General features: G+C 29.3%; 3 protein-coding genes across 4 annotated transcripts; 1 reads left to right on the top strand and 2 right to left on the bottom strand.

The window, feature by feature from the left end:
- Positions 1 to 3,017: 3,017 nt before the first annotated feature.
- LOC145189088 (anaphase-promoting complex subunit 13-like) lies at positions 3,018 to 6,766 on the bottom strand. 2 transcript variants are annotated; one of them, XM_090088451.1, is made up of 4 exons: positions 6,733 to 6,766; positions 3,532 to 3,619; positions 3,322 to 3,366; positions 3,018 to 3,146 (listed from the first exon to the last, which is right to left on the bottom strand). In XM_090088451.1, exons 1-4 carry the CDS (start codon positions 6,733 to 6,735, stop codon positions 3,040 to 3,042), a joined length of 243 nt encoding a protein of 80 aa, XP_089944577.1. In that variant the 5' UTR covers positions 6,736 to 6,766; the 3' UTR covers positions 3,018 to 3,039. The 2 variants fall into 2 exon arrangements, with proteins under 2 accessions (XP_089944577.1, XP_089944576.1); XM_090088450.1 differs by lacking the exon at positions 6,733 to 6,766 and adding an exon at positions 3,826 to 3,915.
- LOC149889077 (uncharacterized) lies at positions 4,042 to 6,038 on the bottom strand. Its single transcript, XM_090088449.1, has one exon. The coding sequence runs from the start codon at positions 5,995 to 5,997 to the stop codon at positions 4,273 to 4,275; it is 1,725 nt and encodes a 574-aa protein (XP_089944575.1). The 5' UTR covers positions 5,998 to 6,038; the 3' UTR covers positions 4,042 to 4,272.
- Positions 6,767 to 9,616: 2,850 nt separating the features above from the next.
- On the top strand, positions 9,617 to 16,042 carry LOC145189243 (uncharacterized). Its single transcript, XM_090088353.1, has 4 exons — positions 9,617 to 9,769; positions 10,544 to 10,569; positions 10,736 to 10,799; positions 15,551 to 16,042. The coding sequence occupies exons 1-4, from the start codon at positions 9,677 to 9,679 to the stop codon at positions 15,764 to 15,766; spliced, it is 399 nt and encodes a 132-aa protein (XP_089944479.1). The 5' UTR covers positions 9,617 to 9,676; the 3' UTR covers positions 15,767 to 16,042.
- The last annotated feature ends 25 nt before the right edge of the window (positions 16,043 to 16,067 follow it).

Below are 16,067 nucleotides of genomic sequence, written 5' to 3'. Positions count from 1 at the left end.
TATTCATACTTATGTCAGTTAGATTATAGGAATGGAAAAATACTAGTGTTCCAGAAAAATATAAAAGTACAAATTTTAAACATATTTATTTCACTGATGTTGAAACACAGATGCATGGTCAGTCTTATTATGACTATAGAATAACTTGAAAAAAAAAACAAACAGGCAAACAACACAGAACTATAATAACAGTTATATCAGTTAGATTATAGAATTACATAAAGTTGTTAAATAGAAAAATAAAAGTACAACTACCAAACATATATATTTGAAACATTAGACAGAAATACTTATTTACTTTCATCCTACAAGAACAGTAGCTGAAAAATACAACAACTTAAAATCTGAATTGTCCACTAGTTCAAGCCGTATTCATGTAACACTACACACCGTAATGCGTTCAAACACTTTTCGTTACAACATTTTAAATCGGTGAATATTTCAAGTATAATAAAAGTAATATACAATAAAAACACCAATTGATAACAAAAATAATAAGTAATAAAAAGAACTTTTTAATATTAGTCGACCGGAATGTTCTGTCCATTTTTAATGACAAGCTATGACTGGTGAGCACATGTTTATTTAACGATGCGAGTCTCTGTTGTTAATCACTAAATGTGTACATATTGACTTTACATACATATTGCCCTCAAGTAAGAAATCATCTGTATAATAAAGTAGACATGTCTGTCTTTGACACCTTGTAATAATCATTAGAATTTTTGTATCTGTAGATCAAAGCAGGAAATAACGGTTAATGGCTAAGATCAAGTGTAGCGAACTGGCTGGGCCGGCGTGCTTGTATTAAACTGATACTTTTCTTTTTTTCCGCCCATTCCTCAAAGGGGAGGCAAACTCAGGGTCGACGTGCTACTGGGTCTTCCCTGGAGAGGTTTGGGTAGTCAACAAGGCAGTTGCTGGCGGACTCAAAACACCAAATACCTCAAAGCAGGAAAATAAGAAAAGTGAAGATCTACTTAAGAATTTGTTGCATCAATTTGGATTTTTTAAGTTTTATATAAATTCAAATTTATTAAGTTGCTTTTGTGCTATTTTTGTTCTAGCGTTTGGTATTTCAACAAACCGAAATTTTGTACAACTCGATCAGCAGAGGTAAAGTACGTTATTGTGGATCTGCATTCAGACTTGTATTTTAAACTTGGATTTTTAAGTTCATTTTCAAATTACGCTGAGTAGTTTGCTTTTTGTTTCACTTTTTCATTGCAGCTACCATTTGAATTGGATCAACTTTTGGGAGGTTGGATCATTTGGAATAAAAGTACCACATTGCGGATCTATTGAATAGCAACTCATCAAACAGTGAATTTTGGAAACTTGGATTTGTTTTGAGTTTGTTAAATTATTTTTGAAGTATTTCTACTGCGCCTTTGGAAATCTTAGACAGATTTTTTAACTTAGTTAGATTTTTGTGAAAGTCGATTATTTGATCAAAGTAACGACTTGTAGATCAACATTGAAAGTTACTATAATAATTTGAATTTCAAACTTTTTAAGGTGATTTGAGTTGTAATGGTGTTTGTTTTAGAGTGATGCGAATTTTACCGAATATTATCGACTGTTAAATTGTAACGAAAAGCTTTATAGGAAAAGGTGTCCTAATTTCAAAAATTAAACTAGAACCTACCGATGATTTATTTCTTTTAAAGTTTCAAAGAAAACAATATCCAATCAGATTATCTCTTGCAACGACAATTAACAAATCTCAGGGTCAGACAATCAGTAAAGTTGGCATTCAACTGGGCACCCCTGTTTTTGCGTATGGACAATTATATGTGGCGTTGTCGAGGGCAAAATCAAAGAATTCTTTAAAAACTCAATTGCCTGAAAATGCGTAAAACCAATTTCGGACAGATGTCCAGAGTAAACTAAAGACTCACACAGATGAAAAAATTTCTATGCCTAACTGTTGCACATGCACCAGATCGCTATATAGCCCATCCTCACATAATATTGCCTAATACTACTGAGTCATAAATGTTATCCCTAAAAACCATTATTTCCTCCTATCCCAGTTTCAACAATTACACATCAACAATTTAGTATATATAACCACAAGCTTTAGTGTTGCTCCATCATCTTTACTACCTGAACTAAACGATGCATTGATTATGCTACCTCCCCTTTTAACAGTATCACAAACTTCGGCTTAAGTTGTTCTAGTATTTAGCAGTTCTGTATTTGATATTTTTAATATAACTAAATGATATGATTGGTTGAAATATAACTAATTGACATGATTGATTAACAAATGCAATTTTAAGCCATGAAATCAACATTTTATTTGCTGCGTGCTGCACTTCATGCAAAAACTTTATGCATGAAAATACGATAACGTACCTCAAAGCTGCTTGAGTCAACCAAAAGATATAATCATATTTGACCATAAGAGTTGAGCATTGGCACTAATAGTGTTGGATATGAGCTATTCAGATGAATTAGCATTAACTACCTTAAAATTCCGCTGGTGAAAAATCCATGTTTGTTTTAAATAATAGTTTTTAAAACAATCGAAAGATGATTTAAAGCCAATATCCAATGATTATTGTTATAATCTCACTTCTATTGACCTTGCGCTGACAACCTGCTTTATTGCTGCTATTTGTAATCAAACCAGTCTTCTTATCTAATTCTTTTAGAAAGCCTGACTTTGCATCATATTAGGTTTATTTTTTTTTTTTTTTTATACTTTGTATGTGGCGAAGAAAAAGTTTACAAAAGTTATTTACAAAATTCATCTATTTACAAAATACGCATTGTAATCAACAAGTATGACGGAGACATTTTTTATTTCATCTTTCAAATTAATGGGTTCTCACTTAGCGTCAGGCAGAAGGAAAAATCCCCGCCAGTCTCTCGACGCCTCTGAAATTAAGTAATATTTTGTAAACCATATAACAGTATGGAGATGTCTTGTAATTAGCCTGAAACTATAAGTTTTATATTTTTCAGGCTAATTTGCACTGACTAATGAAAAAAAAAAAAAAACACCAACAAAACAGGAATTACAAATTTTCATTAACGCATCTGAGACACGGACAAAAATCCTGGCCTCATTTCCGATGCCGTTCTCAATTCAGTCCATTTATCTTCTCTTTCTCTTAATGATTCACCCACGTGGTCTCCTATTTAGAACGAAATAATATTTATCTCAATTTTACTATATTAGGAAGCATTCAAATTAGAAAGCTAAGGAAGCATTCAAGATGATTTCAGGAAAATAACAAAAAAAAAAAAAGTGTATCTAACGTTATTACCCAAAACCACTTTAAAAAATATAAACTATTTTTAAAAAATTACCATCCTGATCAGCAGGTGGCAACTCCCATTCAGGAACCTGTATTTCTAAATGATAGTAAGAAGCAAAATTTTCTTATTAACAAGCAGCTGGAGAAAAATAAAAAAAAGATAAGATGATTAGCTCTTTATGCCCAGTTTTACAAAACAAATACACAAGAAAACAAAAATTTTTAGTGACTTTAACAATTGTAAAATATTGAGAAAAAGGACCTTCGTCTGGAAGAACATTTATCTTAACTTCATTTAAGATCAGATTAATTAGTGTTCCATCAAAATGAATGCTTCCCAACTCACTATCCTATTATTGAAAAATGCGTTATAAAAGTGCTTTAAAATTCTAATAAATTTATTACCATACTAACTATAAATGATTGTACATAACTAATTTACAGACATACACATACAAACGTTCATTCATGTATCCATGTGTGCATGCATTAATACATGCCTACATAGATACACACACAGACACACACACACACTCAATTTAAATAAAATTAACACCTTTGGCTTGTTGGGCATCTATGTAAAACTACCAATGCTAATAATTATTATATAAGCAAAATCTAGATATGAAAAAAAATTATTATATTGTAGCTATTGCACTCTTGAGCTCCTTATCATAATTAGTACTCTTACCTATTTGAACAAAGAAAAGAATTTTTGGGATGGGAAAGGCTAAAAATCAAAAGATATGGGGAAAATATTTTAAAAACCTACTTGGAATGAGGAAATTTTGTCATTCTCAAAATATAGATAACATTTTACAAATGTAATTAAATTTAGAAATATAATTGAAAAATTGCCAAAGATCACTATTGGAAATTGTCAACAAGATGATGGCTTTTAAAGTTTTCAAAATTATGAATGCCAACTTATTTTCATAACTTTAAAAATAAGTTTTGTTGTTTTTTCATTTTGCAGTTTCAATAAAATAAAAGAGAAAATATGTTAGTTTTTAAGTTCACTAGAGATATTGTACTCTGTGTCACTAAACTCATCTAAAGATTCTTCAGAGTCTTCTTGTTTGCTACAAATCATCAGTTTACTTTGCCCAGACATTCTTGCTGACTCAAACTTTTTTATTAAAACAGATTTTACATCTTTCTGAGCATCAAACTTTACTCCATAGCTAGCACAAAGATCTTGCAGTTCTTCACGTTCCATTTGATTAATGTTCTTAGGCAGATCTTCTACATCAACTTTTGCAAGAGGAGTTGTGTCAAAATTGGATTCAATACTTTTCTTATTTTTACCATCAGTTATCATTAATCTTTGATTAGACCTAAGATACTCAGATAGCCTTGCAATAACTTGATGGCGAAGACTTGCTACTTCAAGTTTTAAATCAACACAAAGTTTTTTCAACATAGCATCACTTAACATCCATAATTGTCCAACTTGTCTACCATTATGTTCCCATTGCTTTATCCCCATTATTTCTGCCTGACTGGCTTCTTTTTGATTTTTTAATTCATTTTTTGCTTCAGCTTCTTTTAATTTTCTTTTATACTCTTCAATTTCTTTTTGATTGTTGCAATTATCTAAATGCAATTTTGCTTCTTCTAACTCTTGACTTCCATCAAGTTCCCAACCACAGCGTGGACATGCATCACGCAGTCCAATAATAAAAAGTTTTTCTTGCAAATGATCATCAACTGCACCAAATACTTTTACAGAGCGCTTATCAGAGCGAGCTGCTCTTCGATTTTTTTGAGATATACGCTTTAAATACTGTTCATGTTTAAGCTTTGCTTCAGCTCGTACTTCACTTTCTCGCCTAGCTGAAACTTTAAACATCATAAAACCAAATTTCTTAACACAGTTTTCATTTCCACAAGTAATTTGGCGATGATAATCATCTGGGTCATATTCAAAAGTTTTTTTGCATAGTGGACAATAATGAATAGCAGTCATACATCCAAACTCACATGAGCATCTTCCACATATATATTGCTTAATAGCCATCATAAAAAAATTATAAGCACCATCTTCTAGCCCTAGCTCATTACCACCCCATGTTTGCTTACACTGAGGGCACTTGATCTTTGTTTTAAAACACCCAGCATTTGAACGTGTAAACTGCTCAGTTTTTTGTCTTTTTTTAGCAGGCTTATCAATGTCACTTTCCTCCTCAAACTTATCAGGATTTGATAACCTTTCAAAAGCATTTAAAACAACTTGAAATGCTTGCACTGATTCTTTTGAGCTACTATTTTTATCTGGATGTACCTTTGAGCTCAGGAGTAAGTAAGCTCGCCTCAGTTCTGGTTTACTCGAAACTTTTGTCACAGTACGACCACTTAAAGATAAAATAAGTTCATGATTGCCTTCATTCTCAAGAATTGCTTCAAATAACTGTTTGTTATTAGATGCTGTAAGATTATCTGATTTAGAACTAACTGGAGCATTTGAACTAGTATCTTTTTGATTTTGAAAGAAAACTGCTAAGCGTTTTATAAGTTCACTTTTATCACCAATAGGTGACAATTGATTAGAACAAAGAGCTGTGCGTATATCTTTGATTGCCATACTTTTAACTTTTTTGCCAACTTCAGTGTTCAAACAAGGAATACTAGCCCACTCTTTCTTCCCATGACATTCAGATGTGCACAATGTACTTGACTTTGCACAAATACATGTACTGCACGGATTAGAATCACAGCGACAAGGCATTTTATTTTTAAATTCCTATAAACTAGAATACTAAGTAATCCTATATATATATATATATATATATATATATATATATATATATACACACACACACACACGCACATACACACAAAATACAAAATATTAATATTTATACATATAGTATATAAATAATGCATACTTTTATATATAATAAATATTTACATATATATGTGTAAGTGTATATATATATATATATATATATATATATATATATATATATATATATATAAAGATATATCATATACAACTTATGTGTATATATATCATATATAACTTATTTAAAATGTATATGTATATATATATTTATATAAAGATATCATATATAACTTAAATGTAATATATAAAAATATATTGTCATATATAACTTTTACATATATATATATATACTATATATATATATATATATATATATATATATATATATATATATATATATATATATATATACATATATACATATATATATATACACACACACACACACACACACACACACACACACACACACACACACACACACACACACACACACACACACACACACACACACACATATATATATATATATATGTATATACAACTATATAACTATTTTCTTATTTAGTTAGAACTTAAGAAAAATAAAGATTTACTGAAGTTTTTTGTATTTACACGACTCTTTGTATAGCATATAGTTACATTTTTGGATATATTCCTGTCTATTTTTATTATTACCATTAATTTCGCGCCTTTTTATTGCTGAGAGACTAACTATTTTTAAGTGTAAAGGCTTTGTTCCATTACAGAGTTTTTGGTTCTCAAAGTTTTATTGCTTTGTCTAATTTTTCTCTCAAAGAATTATGATATACTTTAACACTTAAATGCTTTTGTATTTGATTTTTTAATATAGGGTAAAAGATTTTTTTTTTAACATTTCTGTTCTTTAGCACTTAAGTTTTTATCCATCACTTCACATCCCATTTTAATTGTTAAAAAAGCAGTTGCCTTACCAATCAATTTTTTCCGATATAAAATCTGTTTTTTGCTACTTTTCAAAAAATGACCGTTATAAAACTCTTATGAGAAAAAAATGTGTTCAATGAAACAAAAAACACTAAGATTAAATAAATTTTATTGCATGTTAACTTGTAAGAGCGAAAGAATTTCTAATTTTAGTTTTTCAAATTGTTTACTGAAAGCACAAGATATTTTATTGAATGGCTTTTAGCTGATATTTCGCGCTTCATTTCAGCAAAAGCTTCAGATCACTTTTGATTTAGTTTTAAAATTTTTCCATTTTTACTTGTTTGATCTTGTATTATTTTTCGTTCTTCGCAAATTTTTTCTTTTCTTCTTTCTTTTTTTCCTTACTTTTCTTTTCTTTATCCTCTATATCATTCATTTTCAAAACTTCTTTACTCCTAAAGATTCCTTAATTAATTTTCTTGTATTATTCTTTTATATACTAAGATACTTTATTCAACTTTGTTCGACTTTCAAACTAAAATTGTCTAACGGTTTTTATGGTTTGAATAGGATGAATATAACTTAATACAAATTTGCACAGTTTTAATTTGATAACAAAATAAATATCAATACGAATTTAGACAGCTTTGATCCCTGCAACTTCTGCTCCATTAAAGAGATTTTTATTTCAGCCCGGTCAGGCGGCAACCAACAAGAGTACACAAGCCGCCGAGAGGGGGGGGGGGCCAAAGGGACAGTTTGTCCCGGGCGGCAGATGTCGATGGGGCGCCAGATGCCGAATTAAAATAAAAATAGTTTTTTAATCTTAAAATGCCATAATTGAAATTTATATATTACTCGCGTTATATCATTTTTATTAATTCCTCGAAAAAATTTTAAAATACAAACTCATCATTGATTTCGTACTCTATACGCTGTTAAATTAAAAATGTTCCTTGAGATTTTCGCATTCATTAGACTAAAGTAAAAAAAACGCAAACGTTGATAATTAGCAATAACAAACTGTGAATACAATTTAGAAATAATTCTATTCAGAATTTAGAAAGTAATAGTAAATATTTTTCAACTCTTTACGATCAACTTATTTATGGTAATTCATGTTTAAGATTTATATTTAACTATTGAAATATTGATTTTATGACATTAGCTTTTTGAGATTGAGTTTATAATTTTTTGATGAGTTTGCGTAGTTGACTATGCTATTATTTTATTGATGCGTACGGTTATTTACAGTAACTGTTAATAATGAATCGTAAAAAACTTTTTGGTGCCCAAAATAGGGCATTGGCTTCCAAAAGACGTTGGTTTTACAAAGCTTCTAATCAAAATACTGATTTGAAGGTGAAATAGTAGAAATATATATATATATATATATATATATATATATATATATATATATATATATATATATATATATATATATATATATATATATATATATATATATATATATATATATATATATATATTATTTTCGAAGCAATTTACGAATATTTTCGAAATTAATCATTTTTCACACAATGCCAATATCCGTTGCAGAGGGTAAAAGATCTTTTAGTAAACTTAAGATTATAAAAAACCATTTCAGAGCCACCATGGAACAAGAGCGACTTTCAAATCTTATGATGTTGTCTATTGAAAATGATCTCGCGAAATCATTGTCATATGATGAAGTAATTTATAATTTTGCCTCGAAAAAGGCTCGAAAATTTTATTTAAATTAGGAATTGTTTATGCTGCGGTTAGTTAGCAAAAAATGAAATAAAGTTAAAGTAGCTATAAAGGCATAATGTACTTTTTTGCTTCTATGCTAAGTATATACATGAAGCGAAATCTAAGGGCGCCAAAAAAGGTTTCGTCCCGGGTGGCTTGGAGGCTCTCGGCGGCCCTGAGAGTACATGTTTGAGCACTAAGGCCATTGAGATACCGTGATTCGTCAACCAGAACTATAATCTATTTACTCACATGTGACTGATAGGCAATATTAAAACCCAGAGCAGTTCATGGTCGGAAGTTCACAGGCTAGAAAAGAAGTTAAGCCACCAGAGGAAAGCTGAGAAAGTAAAGATTAGGTTAGCCTAGAACTAATTAGTCCTTTTGTCCCACTCTCCACTTCTAAGGGAAAATGGGTCAAAAACACTGCCAAGAGACAAGCGGCTGATCCTTACTCCAAATTTGACGTGGCCTCAATTTGAAGTAGCCTCTCAATGAGATTTCTCTACGATTGTTCTTTTGGAGCTTTTTTTTGAAATCGTGTTTTAAGTAGGAAAAATATTTTATACATTGTTATTTATGATTTACATCTTTTTATTGAAATTTTAAATTTTAAATTGGCTGAGCCTTTAATAGGCAAAAAATAAATTGACTTTTAGTTTAAATTGATTTTGTTATTTGGTATTTGGATAGTATAAGTTTTGGGTAAAGTGGATAATTTAATTTGGTTTGATTTTGGTAGAACTTAGATAATTGAATTCGATTTTGTACGACTTTTGAAAATAAGTTTGAAAAAAATGACTTTACCAAATTGACTAAAAGTGTAACCGGTATTCGACTTAGACAAATTCGAATTCGATTGCTCTGAGTTTTTAGTTAGCGAGACTAACTCGTTCACGTACAGGACACTAATCCTCAGACTCTTTTTAAGTGATTTTCGTACGTAACTTGTTTAATATACGTACATTTTATTTTCAAAATGGCGGCCCTACGACACTCTTGCAGGAAGCTAGTCATTCCTTACTCATGTCGACTACTCTCTGGTGGCGAAGTTGGCTCAGGTGCTGGGAAGGTTAACTTCTTAAATTAATAATTATGATTTTTAATGTGATAGAAATAGTTAAATTTTTTGAGATAAAATTAAAAGAAAATTATATATAAATGGTAAATAATTCACAAATAAATTTATGAATTAGGTCTGTTGTAAATTGCTGATTTAATTAATAATTTTAATAGCTGATTTATAGATGATAAAAGTAGAAAATGGTATTAATTAACTTTTCTAACTTGTGAAAATTTTTTTTTTATGCTTTTAATAGTTTTTTTCCAAGTGCCTTCGTTTTTCCCTCCTATACCTTTGCTTATTTATAACAGAGTTACAAAATGTTTTTCGAATATTGGTTATGAGTTTAAAATAGTTTTTACTTTTAAATCATGATCTATAGTGTGGTCTTCAGCTTAAGAAGGATGGTTATTTAAATTTAAAGCAGTTAATTAAAATAAAATGATTTAATTATCTGAAATGTTTAAGTTGCTTTTAACGCTTTCAGAACCAGCCTATTTTGAGCAAGAATTAGAAGTTTTTCAAGAATAGTTTATTCTTCTCAAATTTATCTAAAAGTGTACATTAGAAAGCTTTCAAAGTGTGATATTGTTTGAAATAGTCTGTATTAGAAGGTGAAACATCACAATCTGAAATTTACATTGACTTGTTTAGATCATGTAAGATTTCAATGAAGTTTTTAAGCATTACTGGTTCTGAAAGGGTTAAATGTCTTAAATTTAGTTCTTAAGCTTTTCTCTCTTTTTTTTTTTTTTTTTTATTTTATTTTTACTTTTGTTACAGGGCGGTGGTTCAGGAGGAACTATTAGGTATATTTTTTTTATCTGATATTACTAACTATAAAAATATACAATGTAAAATCTCAAAGTTTTAAAGTGTTTATACTCTTCATAAAATGTTTAATACTTTTTCCTGCTAAAAAAGATTGTTATCTAGTATACTGTGTTATATAATTGTATATTTTAATTTTCGCAGAGAAGCTGGTGGTTCTTTTGGCAAAATGGAGGCTGCACATGAAGACCAGTATTTTAAAAAACAAGTGAGCTTTTTTGATAAGATGTTGAGAAAACTTGTACAAATTAGATACATATTTACATATCACATACAGTACTATGAATAAGTTTTAACCCACCATAATTTTACAATTATTTTTGATTTTTTCTTAAAAGTATGAAGGATTTATTAGATTAAAAAAATCAATGCCATATTGTATTACAAACAAAATATCTAAAATAATTTGATTAAATTTAATACAAAAAGAAAAAAAAAATCATATTTCTTAAATCTGTCTTTTGCATTGATTACAGAAGTGATTTTCCTGGAAATTGATTCATATAAACTTGTAATGAAATTTTGTGGAATATTAACTTACTTCCTTTTTAATATTTGGAAACACTCTTTGACATTTCTGGGGTTACATTTGATATTTTTTTATCCAAACAATCCCAAACATGTTCAAATCTTCAATAATGTTCAAATCTCTGGAGTTTGAGGAGGCTAGTTCAATACTTTGTCCACACATGTCCTGTAAATATTTTTTTACCACATGGGAACAATGTCTGGAGTTATTGTTTTGCTGTATAATGAAATTATTACCAATTAGTCTCATTCCAGAAGGTATTTCCATATATCGTTCTCCTGTCAGTTTGCCATCAATTTTGATTAAATCACCATACTCTAGATGATGAAATACAACCCTAAACTAGAACAGAACCTCCCCCATGCTTGATTGTTGGATGTAGACAATCAGGGCAATAAGCTTCTCCAACCCTTCTTACATACTACCATCTGCTACCAATCAATTCAAATTATTCATCCGTTCATCTGTGTATATTACACCTTTTAAAGTTTCTTTCATCCAATTATTATGATGTTTTGCATGTTTAAATCTTTTTTCTTTTTTTCTGTCCCTTTCTATGCCTATGGCTTTCAAACTGCAACACACCCTCTTAACCCAGCTTTTAGTAAATGTCCTTGAATGCTAGATGAGGAAATGTTGGTACTAGTCACAACTTGAATGTCTTGGTCAGTTCACTAGTGGGTTTTTTTTTTCTATTTTGTAGAGACACATTTTTTAAACACTTTATGTCATGTTTTGTAAGCCATTTTTAAACACTTTATGTCATGTTTTGTAAGCCATTTTTGGAAGGTCATTCACTTTAAGTTTTATCCTCAAGAGGTTGTGTGTTTTTAAATTTTCTTTTATAAATTTCTTTAATGGCCATCTTTGAATGTTTTGTTTTTTTTGGACAATTTGTCATTGAAAAAGCCTTCTTCATAGAAGGACAATAATTTCTTTTGTTCCAGTTGTGGAATTTTACCTATTTTAACACTTTAAACACAAAAATACAGAAAAAAACTAGACTAACTAGAAAGTATGTTTAAAAAACATGACTTTTAATAAGTGGGCTAAAACTTACTTACATAACTGTATATGAACACCACTTTTGTAAAACCAGCAATGCCACATCTAAAAAAAAGTTTATGCACTTTTTTCTGCAAGCAGGTTGTAATTCATATGGCTCTTAAATTATACAATTGAAAAACTATTGCAACCTTCATATAAGACAAAAACATAAAGTTAAATCAAATTAAAAAATTAGCAATCTCTAGTAATATTAGATGGAAATCAACACACAAGTTTAGTTTTTGGTGGAAAAATTAGAGTTGTTCGTTTACTTGTATTTGGTATAGTTGTAATATATATTAAAAATGAAAAAGTTATATAGAGAGATTTTTATATATATATAAGTATTATAAAAGCACAAAAAATGCTTCAAACAATTCAAATGAGCTTGTAATTGTGAGTTATTGTTATAAGTAATATTGTTTGTATTATGCAGATTGTATTTGCTTTCAAACAAAGTTTAATTATATTTTAGGTTCTTTAAATGTGATATGTTTTTAAAGTTCTTTTGTTGTGCTTCATTCAGTTTTTTAAAGTGCTTCATTAAAGGAACTTAAAATATGATTAAGTTTATTAGAAAGCAAATACAATCTTTAAAAAATAAGTAGTAAAAATCTGTTAGTTGACTGAAAACACTCATAATACACTCCTAAGTTAAAGGTGGATTATGTTAGAAAGAAAAATATATATAATCCATCAAGACTGCCACTAGGGTTAAATTTGCATATATAAAAGTCTAGGTTAATGAGAGAAAGCTGAGTTTGAACTTTTCTAGTAATAATTCTTAAATATGTGATGAAGTTATGTTGATATATAACTAAAAAAGTTTGATTTGAAATCAAGTATACCTTGAAAATTTGAAACTTAATTTCTGCTCTCATATTGAGGAATGAATTGTTATGTTTTTCCTGCAGTTAATACAATTTATAAAAATATTTTTATTTTATTTAAAGCCTTTGTTATTTAATTTTAAATTTAGGCTTGATTAATGTTTTTGTGTTTTATAAGGTATGAAATCAATTAATTTGTACACAAACTAAAAAATTTCTTTATGTTTTAGCGCAAAATATTTGTCTTAACATTTTAATTCACTTGTACATTTTATTTCACTTATATTTAATGACTGGTTTTAAAAGACCAGCTCAAGCTGATCATGATTTGGAGACACTGGAATTCTGTCCCTACAAAAAGTTGTGATGTGCTGACTTTCTTGCTCAGTATAAAAACCAATACCTTTCCTTAGGTGTCTTTGAGATTTCAATACACTTCTTGGATTTGAATAACTTTATGTGACAAAGAAGCTTTAATTTGATTGATGAGTTGCAATATTTTGGCAAATATTTTTAAAGGCTGAAGGAAGTTGTCATAACATAGAAGTACCTGCTTGCAATGGTTTCCCTTTTTTTTTGCTACTCCTGTCTCCAATTTACAATGTTTTTGCTTTTTCACCCATTAGTAAGGTTGTTTATCTCTTTATTGATATTAGGTTAGAGGTTGAAGATGCTGCTCATCAGTGATGCTTCATGTGCAAATTAAAATAGCTTGAAGCTTTGCTCATTCCTGAGTTTTTCTATGCATTTATTTGATATTTTGCCCTGCCAAGAGCTTTAAATGTGCTGGAGAGATCCATGGTGATGTTTCTTCACACTAAGTAGATGGACAGAAGGGTGGTTCATTTTCCAAAAAGGTTTCCATACTGAAATATATACTAAAGCATTAAAATCTCAGAGACACATAAGCTTCATGCAACAAGTCAAAATGAAAGGTATCAGTTTTCATTCTGAGTAAGCTAGTGAATCAGTACAAACGATTTTTCTCATGTTTATGTTCATATGTGAGTAAAAATGGTAGTTTTTTAAATTTTAGTTGATGATAAAAAAATCACCATTCAGCCTTAAAAGTTGAATTTCTCTGAAGGGGATAGTTATGTGCAGTTCCATCACTTTTTCCCCATGGCACCATTTAATTAAAAAAAAAAAGCTAAATCAGCTTTTTGCCCCATTGTATACAAATTTAGAATCCAAATCAAAGTTGGTTGAGAAATAATTTTTTTGGAAGTATAAAGTCTTGCTTTTTATTGTTATCCAAATTATCATGTCTTATGCGATCCCTTTAATAATGGTTCACACAACAAGAAATGCTGTTAAGTGCAATAAAAATGTTTCATTGGACCTGGAACGTTGTTTAAGTCAGGTTTGTTAACTTTAAGAGGTGTTCTTAAATATGGGCTTATCTTAAGAGAATATAAAACAAAGACAAGAAATCTAATACAAAGAACACTATTCAGGAATTTTGGACTCAGTAAAAGGGATTCTACCAATAATCAAGAGAGGACTAAATAGAATTAGCTAAGAATAGAAAAGAGCCATCCCCTTCTTTTAATACAGGTAGTCTTAAATATTTTAAAAGCATTCTAGATAAACTGTTTCACAATCCTAGATGCCCTGTTTATCTCTTAACCCTGTATAACAGGTTACTGAAAAACTTAAAGTTGATTTAATCAAATTACCTTTTTTTCTACAAGTAGTTTTTCTAAAATTTGAAACGAAGTTTTTGAATTACCAATCTTATTTATGATCTTGATCCGATACCAACTATTTATTCAAACAATGAAGTGAAAAAAATTCCATTTTTTAAGTTATTGTCTCTTCCAGGTCCATCAAGAACCTGGAATAAACCATAACTTAAAAAATGGAATAAAATAACTTATTGAATCCATTTTTTCATTTTTTTTTTTTTTTTTTTTTTTTTTTTTTTTTTTTTTTTTTTTTTTTTTTAAATAACTTGATAATAATTATCAAATGTCAAATGAATCCCACTTTTGAGTAGACCACAGGCTTTAAAAGTATAAAAACATTTGGTCATGTTTAATTAACTGTCTTAAGTCTCAAATTTTCACAATTATAATTTTGTATTTCAGTCTAATAGCTTGCTCACATTATGCTAATAATTAAGCTTGACTAATTGATGCTTTTTGGTCAAGACTTTCCAGTAAAAATTTATGATACTAGGGCTGTAACATAATTAATTTTGAAAAGAGGATTATTTCAAAAGACACAGAATTATATACTGTTGCTGACGTCTTCTAAACCTGTATTTTTTTAAGTAATAAAGCTTAAAAAACTTTCCACGTGAAACAATTTGGATTTTATGTAGGTATGTTTTATAAGATTATGATAAAATGATCTTAACAATTAATCATCTTCATATAGTTTAGTCAAACTAAAAGCAAGACAGAACTTTTAGAAATATTTTAGCCATACAGGAAGTTATCTTACGTTCATCGAGTCAACAATATTTTCTGGCTTTTACAACTGAAAGTTTGTCAACAAAACTATAAACTTATCCAATGTGTTAAATACAAAATGGGATTTCTTCTTTAGGAAGCCGAGTTGTTAGCAAAGATCAAACGCGAGCATCAAGAGCAGAGTTTATATCATGATGACGAAATAAAGTTTCACAAAGATGCCATCCGAAGACATGCGGATGCGATAGAAAGGCATAGTTTGCTGAAAAACCAGCATGAAGCAGCTGTTCGTGATCACGAAGGAAGCGAGAAGCATCGCGTTAATAAAGAAAGAAACGAGAAGCACAAGTAATAGCGTACCCATCTTTTACAAATTTTTATATTTTTTTTCATGCTCTGATAATTTTGAAAAGTAATTTTGCTTTGAGAAAGGTTGTCTTATCTTTTTTTAAGTGCTGCATAAAAAAATTTGCACGTGCAATGTGTAAAATTGCTTGTTCTGTTAGATTTTTAATTTTTCAGCAAAGTTCTTTAGAATGCAATCTTTATTTTGCTGATATAGTGACATTTTTTACTGTATTGATCACCTGGAAGCATTTTAAAAGATCTAATATAGTTAATCTAATAACAGATTTCTCTTTATGTTGATACAA

Source organism: Hydra viridissima, unplaced genomic scaffold (assembly GCF_058129835.1).
Source record: "Hydra viridissima isolate aposymbiotic clone 2 unplaced genomic scaffold, HvirCarnegie_v1 scaffold_5, whole genome shotgun sequence".
Lineage (NCBI taxonomy): Eukaryota > Metazoa > Cnidaria > Hydrozoa > Anthoathecata > Hydridae > Hydra > Hydra viridissima.
The sequence above is the reverse complement of the archived record's forward strand: the minus strand, read 5'-3'. Positions and strand labels throughout refer to the sequence as shown.

Coding starts and splice junctions, on each gene's coding strand:
- LOC145189088 (XM_090088450.1), bottom strand. Junction 3,367..3,531: donor AAATGTTCTTCCAGACGAAG/GTCCTTTTTCTC, acceptor ACTATCATTTAG/AAATACAGGTTCCTGAATGG. Junction 3,147..3,321: donor GCCACCTGCTGATCAGGATG/GTAATTTTTTAA, acceptor CGTTCTAAATAG/GAGACCACGTGGGTGAATCA.
- LOC145189243 (XM_090088353.1), top strand. CDS start 9,677: ATGGCGGCCCTACGACACTCTTGCAGGAAGCTAGTCATTCCTTACTCA. Junction 9,770..10,543: donor TTGGCTCAGGTGCTGGGAAG/GTTAACTTCTTA, acceptor CTTTTGTTACAG/GGCGGTGGTTCAGGAGGAAC. Junction 10,570..10,735: donor GGTTCAGGAGGAACTATTAG/GTATATTTTTTT, acceptor TAATTTTCGCAG/AGAAGCTGGTGGTTCTTTTG.
- LOC149889077 (XM_090088449.1), bottom strand. CDS start 5,997: ATGCCTTGTCGCTGTGATTCTAATCCGTGCAGTACATGTATTTGTGCA.